This window comes from Metschnikowia bicuspidata (genome assembly GCF_001664035.1).
Source record: "Metschnikowia bicuspidata var. bicuspidata NRRL YB-4993 chromosome Unknown METBIscaffold_1, whole genome shotgun sequence".
Lineage (NCBI taxonomy): Eukaryota > Fungi > Ascomycota > Pichiomycetes > Serinales > Metschnikowiaceae > Metschnikowia > Metschnikowia bicuspidata.
The window spans coordinates 4,212,785-4,221,221 of NW_017387731.1; the positions used below are offsets into that span (position 1 = coordinate 4,212,785).

Below are 8,437 nucleotides of genomic sequence, written 5' to 3' on the forward strand. Positions count from 1 at the left end.
TCGAAAGCATCCTTTCGAGCATGAATCGATTGTATGGCCTCCGTGATATAGTGAAAAAAGAGCGAATTGGCAGTAATAGTTCTTGATTCTAGCAATACCACCTTATCCAGGGTGAATTCTTTACAAAAGAAAACCTTGATATACAGTACGCTGCCAACAGGTGTTAGAGAACGAAGCTGTATACCCCACGGAGCTTAGAATATAAATTAGATCAAATAGTACAGATGGCCCTGGTTGGCGTTGTCATTAAGTTTCTGGTTGCGGCTTTTTCCTGATAGTGAATCTTTGTCAGTCTCTGCCCAGCCAAAAGCCGAAAAGCATCTGAACTTAGATGAATCGATACAGTCTTAGGCTATGTCGTATTCTTTGCACAGCCATTACCCAGCTGTCTACGTAGAGAAACTCTTCTGGACAGGATATCGAATGGAACATTCGCACCCAAAATCGCACCCAAAACTCCCACCAAAACTCACACCAAAACTCACACCCAAAACTCCCACAAACCCCACCCAAATCTCACCCAGATTCCACCCAAATCCCACCCAGATTCAATAACGCAGCTTATTACATAGCATCTCTGAAAGCTGCCAGCATCTCTAGAAGACGCCCGGCGCCAGGAGCGGAAAACAGCAGTACACCATCTTTTCCCGCTGGATTCCCCCGCCCTTGCCCCCGCCCTCTGCCGCCCGCTCGCGGCCTGCACACAACGCAAAACGCCCTCACGTGATGCGCCCAGGGACCGGCCCCAAATCGCACCCAGTCCATAGAAGACACCTCTAGCAGGCGCCAGACAGCACTCCTCCCCCAGCGCCAAGGCCCCCAGGAACACGCCAAACACACCACCGCCGTGACTGCACATGGACTTGCTCAGCATCCTCGACGGCACGCCCGAGCCGCCCATCGTGGCGCTCCACCTCCCCGAAATCAACACCCTGGGCGAGTACCATTTGGCCACGCCCATGTTCGAGTTCCAGAAGGAGCTCACGGACCAGATCGTGTCGCTCCACTACCCGGACATCCTCAAGTACTGCGAGACGGACGCCGCCACGCACCTGCTCCACAAATCGTTGCAGATTTGCGTGGACAACTGCCTGCTCGTGGCCACCCACCCGTACCTCCTCATCCGCCACTACATGCCCAAGAACCTCGCCGCCAAGGAGCTCCCGGCCAAGTTGGCCGAGACCAGCGGCAAGTTCAGCGTGCTCCGCAACCTCGTGCACGTGGTGGCGGCCAGTGCCGCGCGGCCCGCCGCCACGCACGTGGCCGTTGTGTTGCGCAACGACCCCCGCACCTTTGACTTGGCCGAGGCGCTTCTCTTGGGCGCCGCCGGGCCGCGCGGCGTGGTGCGCCACGTGGGCGCCAGCGTCAAGAAGGACCTGGCCAAGTCCGCGCGCTCCGCGGCACGCGAGCCGCCGGCCGTCACGGTCCACTTGCTTCCCAGCGACGGGCAGCTCACACGCACAGACGGGGCGCTTGCGCACGTGCGCTTCGACGTGTTTGTGGCCTTGGACTGCAGCGTGGACACGGCGCACCCGTCGGTGGCGCGCTGGCGCCGCCAGGGCCGTGCGCCGGGCGAGTGTGCGGCCGCTGTCATCCGCCTAGTGCCGATGCTCTCGGTCGAGCATTGCCTCGTGGACGCGGCGCGCCGCGGGGGTGCCGGTGGGGGCACGCAGCGGCTCGGTAGGGGAAGAGGGGAGACCGGCGGAGAGACCGGGGGTACTACAGAGGAAGGGATCAAAGGTACTACAGAGGGAGAGGTCAGCGGTACTACCGACGGAGAGGCCAGAAGTACTACCGACGGACAGCCTGCAGGCACCAACGGCAAGGCCACCCAGAGCATCCCCAAGAGCGACCGCCTCTACCAGCTCGTCGCCGGGGCCGTGTGCTTGCGCGACCAGATCGGCAACTTGCCCCCCGATTTGCACCCCATCTACAAGCAGAATCTCTCGTACTTGGCGCCCACGTTCTTCGACCACGCGCTTCGCCCCGGCCCCGACTTCGCGCCCTGGCCGCTCCCCGAGCTCTGCCGCATACCCCGCTTCCTGCCCGCGGACGTGGAGCGCTCCTTGCTGACCGAGGTCGTGTACCACTACACGCCCTACGACACGCCGCCAGACGCCCTGGACCTGGCCCTTGCCGCCGGCCCGCCCGCCCACAAGCGCCGCTCCTACTACGACGCCAAGCGCTTGCAGCTGGACTACGTCACCAACCCGTTGCGCAACGACTACAATACGCTCAGCGGCATCCACAACCACCACGCGCGGCCCGCGGGCGGCGCCCCGCACGAGGGCGTCCTCACGCATTTGCTCGTGTCGCAACTCAACTGCAACTACACGGCCTTGGCGCTCTTGAAGCAGGAGCACGACGCGTACGCGGCCCACGCGGCGCCGCCACACCACGCAGCGTGTGGCCGCCGCGTGGCCGACACCAAGAAGGCGCTCGCGCTGGTGCTTGAGGACGTGGACCACGCCGAGCAGCGCTTGGCGGTCACGCAGAAAAAGACCGCCAAGCGCGCGCACGAAAACACGGCCTTGGCCGACCGCCACAAGCGGCTCAAGGCCGACTTGGCGGGCCTTGCAGACCGCGGCGACGTGCGCGACAACGCGCTCCGCCGCTCGTTTGTCCAGCGCCAGCTCCGTATATGGGACTTGCAGCACGACGTCAAGGCGCTCGTGGCCACGCGTGCGGCCCGCGCCGACGACAAGAGCTACATGCGCAAGGAGGCGGCCAACTGCGAGGCAGCCATGGCGCAGTCCCAGGCGCAGATTGCCGAGCTCGAGGCCGACATCGTCCTGTTGCAGGGAAAGCTCGCGCTGCTGGCCGAGCTCGAGGCCCAGGCGCAGCGGGCGTTCTATGACCAGAGAGCCGCCCTCCAGGCGCAGATCGCCGCCGCAAAGACCGACAACGCGGCCTTGCGGGCCCGCCTTGCCAAGACCTTGGCGTACTTGAAGGAAACGTCGCATTTGAAGAAGAGGAAGGGCCGGGGATTGACCCCGAGCGCCCGCTAGTTCAGAAGTGTCCAGAGACCGCCATTGGGTGTCACCAGGGCCCCGCCGAGGAGCCTGCGGGGCCGCGCGAAGTGACTGTTGCCGAATGCATGTGTGTCGTGAACCTCTTCATTGTACACTTGTGCCTGGACTGGCATCGGACGGCAAGTTCAACCCTGAGCAAGTGCCCAGTATCTTTTTCTGACCGACCCATACAATGAAAGGTGCTGCCTTCAGTCATTGACATTGGCGAAAAGTATCTATGTATCGAAGCAGGCCTATCCAAACATGGCTATGGGCGCTGGCAACGTTTAGTCTCTGAAAGGACTGGCCGTGGTCAAACAGTCAGAGAACGCCGTGCCGAAAGGTCTGCTTGAGCACTTTGCCACGCTCCACGTCGCCCTCTCGAACCCAACTGGACACGATACCCCATTCATGGGTGCTGACCAGAGACCGCTTTTCAAGAATTTCTTTGCATCGGAAAGAGAAGGCTCATACTTGTTGCTCATAATGCTGGCGTACATTAGCTGGCTATAAAAGAAGCTGCGGTGTGCTCGGGAGCTAGCCACGTCAAAGATAATATATCGGCAACTCCGACTGCATGGCATCAAAAATCAAGCAGTTGTTGATGGGACTGTCCTTCTGCCCGAAGTACTGGATCACGTCCTGCGCCAACACCCCACCTACTATCGCAGCCGTGGGCGCAAATTCCGTATACGCCTGGCTTGCTAATGCGCTCAAGTACTCTGCGCTGATCGTGCTTTCGGGAAGCCCCAATCTTTCACACACAACTTTCAGCACCTCGCCCAAGTGTTTTTGGTCCACAGGTTCGCTGGCATTGGAGGGCCGTGCGATCTCAAACAACGACATCACCAATGGCAACGCCCCCGAGAGCCGCTTGAGCTGCCGCCTGGTCAATTGTGAGGGCAATTTCGTCGACGTGAAGATCTCCGCTAGCGGCACGTATGTGTCCTCCACAGTGACGCGCTCCTTGTTTTCTTTTTCCACGGACTCCACGGCCGTTATGGTTTTGACACCGTTGATCGCCGTGCCGGAAGTGCGGCTTTGATTTCCTTTGTCAAGATTCTTGATAGATGTGTGCTGGATCAAGTCCGTGAGAATGTATCCAAACATCCCGTGAAGACCGGCCACATACAAGGGAATTTGAAGTTTTCGCGTGAGTTCGTTGATGCGCAAAAGCTCCGACTTGTCGAGTTCGGTGGCAATAACCATGTCGAAGGTTCGGAGATAGTCCGCACCAATCTCTAGAACATCATTTGTACTTGTCAGAAGATGCACGCGCGTGTTGAGCTCTTGGATCGACGAGATGACATGGGGTAGTTTACGCTGGCCGATAATGGAGTCGTCGTTTGGCAAGAAAAACTGCGTGGCAAAGTCTTCCTCTTTCACTACGGAATCGTCAAGAATCTCGATGGAGTGGATCCCTCCTAAAACCAAGTTTTTAACTGTTTCCGTGCCGACACCGCCGAGCCTGATCACTAAAACCTTGGCTGATCGCAACCGGAGCTGAGTTTCGGTGCCCCAGAGTCGGATCTGGCGGTCGTAAAGCGCGATCTCGTCTGTTGGTTAACATACTTATCCTGGGACACATGGAAGCACGACCCGGGATACGGCGGGCTAAGTATCAATGAAGATATGGCAGTTCCCCTCGTATGCCCGATAACCTACGCTTTTTTCAACTGTGCTTTATACATACCAGCACTGAGTTTTTCGGGCGTTGACATTTGCGACTGGATGAGATGGAGCGAGCTTTCCCAACTTGTTTACCATGTAATGGGCGAGAAAGCCTACATGCAGAAACCGCTTTGGGTGCGGGCGCACTTGTGCGTTTGACGAGACCGTTAATTAGTATGATGTTTTGGGGCGTACATACAGTCTAAAAAAACATTTCCTCGTTCCATGTTTGAACATTGGCTCAGGATCAGATGGTGAGGCATACTGCAAAGTTTGTTTAGTTGGATCCGGACACAACCAACTTCTGCAAGTGCGACATGAAAACCTGCAAAGAAACATCATCTGTAAGTACCACAGCGCCACTGGCCATTTCTTGCGAGTTGTAGGACGTGCTTGGGTTAAGTTTCGAGTACAAGAACCTGGCCTGGGAGCCACCTTCTTCGGTGTCAATGAATCTGGGCAAGGGGAACCGGTCAACCAAGAGTTCACCTGCTTCCATTTTAGGATCATTCAACAACCTCTTGAAATCGACATATTCTTCTTGGTCCTGGTATCCCATCTTGCGCCATTGGGCCACAGTTCGGCCGTGGTAGATCAAAATGTGGAAGAATGTGTCCAAAAGCAAGATGCGGTCATCCTTAATGGAGACAGAGTCCAACAACACGGCTTCGGGCTCTTCTAGGTCCAACCCAAACGCAGTCAAGGTTGGTTGAATCATGATCAACGAGTTGTTGGTGTCCTCAGTCATCAAGATGTGTCTGTAGAATGCCGTTTCGTCGGGCGAGTTGTTGAAGACCTGCAAAAACTGGGACCTTCTCAAGTAGTAGATGAATTGCGGGTACAATGCGAACTGTGGATGCAACCTGAAAGACTCCTCCACGTCCTTTCTGTAGTCGGCGAACTTCTGGCACAATTTGATCAACATGCGGTCGATCCACCGCAACACATCGGCACCGTCATCTTGCTCGGACTTGAAAAGGGTCACTCTGGCCATCAATACCGCGGCGGCCTCCTGGTCAAACGACTGCGCCAAGACTTGTTCGTCTCCAGTCAACATGTTGGACACCGTGGTGACCCTCAAGCGGTACGTGCCCGAGGAGTGCTGGTAGTGCGTGATGAACTGGATGTACGACTGCGCATTAGGGGGCAACGAGGTGGTGTTGGCGACATCAAAGAACACCGCGTACGAATGGTTGGGCGAGAGCGAGCAGATGCGGTACTGGGTGGTGCCGCCAACCCCGACCTCGTTGTCGGACACGCTGTTGTTCTTGACGCCGAGCGACGACGCGTGGCCGATCAAGCCACTGACCTTCAACTCGCGCGAGCACTTGATGTCCAAGGTGGCGTTGAAGCCCATCAACAAAAAGTCCTCGGAGTCCTTGTTGAACAACTTCAAGAAGGACTGCTTGAAGATGGAAGTGGTGAACGCGTCGGACAAGAGCAACACACCGCCCGTCTTGCTACAGAGAGACTTCATCTCCAAGAAGCCGACCTGGTCCAAGCACCCGCCGAAAAGATCGATGGTGTGCGAGTTCTTCACGGCCTTGGCCGAGATCAGCTCGTAGAACTTGACGGCCTTCTTGTAGTGCTTGGCGTTGTCCTTGTCGATGTCGGAGTGCGAACGGATGGACTCCTTGAGCTTGTTGCCGACGATCAAGCCGGGCGTCAACGTGCACAGCCCGGCCGAGAACAAGAAGATGCGGGCGCCAAAGCCAGCGAAGGACGCGCCAAGCAAGGTCGTGGCGATGTTGATGGCAGAACCCGTGCAGCGCAAGGGCCGGTCGCCGTAGGCCACGGCCCAGGGGTCCGCAGACAAGTTTTCCAAGAGCGCGGTCAACAGGTACTCCACGTCCTCGAGAGGCAAGAAGAAGCGGTGCAAGGAGTTGGGCATGGTGATCTGGCCCGGCTGTGCGGCCACGGGCTTGTTCAACATGTCTGCGACCTGCTTGTCCAGGTACTCCTTGTCGCCGCGGAAAATGTACGACTTGCGGATGGTGGGCAGCGCCAAGTCGTACACTTGCACCATGGTGCCGAACGTGATCAAGCCCACCAACGCGTTGGGCGGCAAGTACGACAAGGAGATCACCAAGGTCTCTTTCAACGCCTGCAAGTTGTCCTGGTCCTGGCAGAGGTCCACGACAAAGAGAAAGATGGGCGGCTGTTTCACGGGCTTGGCCGTGATGTACTCAATCGTCGACAGCACGGGGCTCAACTCAAGCGGCAAGTTCTCTTGCGTTATGCCCTGGTAATGCGGCGGCAACTGGCTGCGGGTGCCGCACAAGGGGCAGATCCAGAAGCCCGTGGGGTCGATGGAGCAGTAGGGGTTCAAGATGCTTCTGCACAGCGCGTTCTGACAGTAGCAGGGGTCGTACGCGGCGATTGGCATGTCCTCTCTATATTTGAGCGGCGTGTAGAGCGCCCCGGTGGGGATGACGATCTTGGCCGCTTCGGCCTTGGTGGACGGGAACGAGTTCCAGGCAAAGCGAACGCCGTTGATATCCTCGGCTTCTTCGAAATCCATTCTGGGGGGCTGTTGCGCTTGTTTTTGGTGGGCGTGGGTGGATGCGAGTGTTTTTGGTAGTAGCAGGTCCGTATCAGGCCGATTTTCTCCGATTTTTTTTTACAGAGAGAAGAGCGGGGCCGTGCTTTCGATGCTGCCGTCGCTGTGTCTGAAAAGAAGGTGTTTTTGAAGAGATTCGGCGGCCAGTGGTGGGAACTCGCAGGCTCGGCGCGTAGTGTCGGAACCTCTCAGGCGGCAATTGTCAGCAGTACGCCGTGGTGGTCGGGGTCCGAAAATAAGTCCGTTTCCAATTCCACAGGAGAGCCCGGTTGCAAAAAATGGGCTTGTGGGGATATAGGGGCAAACTGTGTGGACTTTCAAAGCACCGGTGGATCGGAAAACGAGGCCGGCGGATCTCGAAAAGCTCGCCGCTTAAGGACAACACACATAGTCGTGCGCGGCACAATTCTGCTGCCGGGCACAAGCACGTGTTTTGTGCTTGTTCGTGCTTCTGGAGGCGGCGGTAAGTAAGGATTGCCTGTTGTTTTGTTGTGACATCCGCCGACTTTCCTCTTATGTTTTGTGCTGGTGTTTGAGATACAGCCTGTGATTCGATGAACAGGTGCGCGTATCATCACCAACATCTTGACCATAATATAGACGTGCGCGTTATATTATATTCTAATCTCGGTGAAGACGGCGCGGGCTATTACGACAGCTTTATTTTCGGGACGGTGCGAATTATTACAACATCTTGATTTTAATGAAGACGGCGCGAGAGTAATAATCAACAGCCTCATTTTGGTAAAGAGGGGGCGAGTCCGAACCATAATAAAGACATGGTCAGTTATCACCAACATCTTGACTCAATAAAGACATGGTCAGTTATCACCAACATCTTGACTCAATAAAGACAGGGCGAGTTATTACCAACATATTGACTCAGTAAAGACAGTGCGAGTTAATACCAACATCTTAACTCAATAAAGACAGTGCGAGTTATTACCAGCATATTAACTTAATAAAGACAGTGCGAGTTATTACCAACATATTAACTCAATAAATACATTGTGAGTTATTACCAACATATTAACTCAATAAAGACATTGTGAGTTATTACCAACATATTAACTGAAAAGACAGTGCGAACATCTTAACTTAATAAAGACAGTGCGAGAGTTATACTTAATAGCCTTATCTTGATGAAGATGGTGCGCGAATGTTTAACAGTGTACAGCAAGAAGCTTGGTCTTTG

The 8,437-nt window shown here is 55.8% G+C and overlaps 3 protein-coding genes across 3 annotated transcripts; 1 reads left to right on the forward strand and 2 right to left on the reverse strand.

Annotated features, from left to right (window-relative positions):
• The first annotated feature begins 471 nt into the window (after nucleotides 1–471).
• METBIDRAFT_118204 (uncharacterized protein) lies at nucleotides 472–3,023 on the forward strand. The gene has a single exon (XM_018854102.1). It carries the CDS (start codon nucleotides 858–860, stop codon nucleotides 3,006–3,008), a length of 2,151 nt encoding a protein of 716 aa, XP_018714604.1. The 5' UTR covers nucleotides 472–857; the 3' UTR covers nucleotides 3,009–3,023.
• A 372-nt stretch (nucleotides 3,024–3,395) lies between these two features.
• Nucleotides 3,396–5,080, reverse strand: METBIDRAFT_118232 (E1 ubiquitin-activating protein). The gene is made up of 2 exons (XM_018854103.1): nucleotides 4,705–5,080; nucleotides 3,396–4,567 (listed from the first exon to the last, which is right to left on the reverse strand). Exons 1-2 carry the CDS (start codon nucleotides 4,730–4,732, stop codon nucleotides 3,558–3,560), a joined length of 1,038 nt encoding a protein of 345 aa, XP_018714605.1. The 5' UTR covers nucleotides 4,733–5,080; the 3' UTR covers nucleotides 3,396–3,557.
• SEC23 (GTPase-activating protein) lies at nucleotides 4,846–7,381 on the reverse strand. Its single transcript, XM_018854101.1, has one exon. It carries the CDS (start codon nucleotides 7,201–7,203, stop codon nucleotides 4,960–4,962), a length of 2,244 nt encoding a protein of 747 aa, XP_018714606.1. The 5' UTR covers nucleotides 7,204–7,381; the 3' UTR covers nucleotides 4,846–4,959.
• Nucleotides 7,382–8,437: the final 1,056 nt, after the last annotated feature.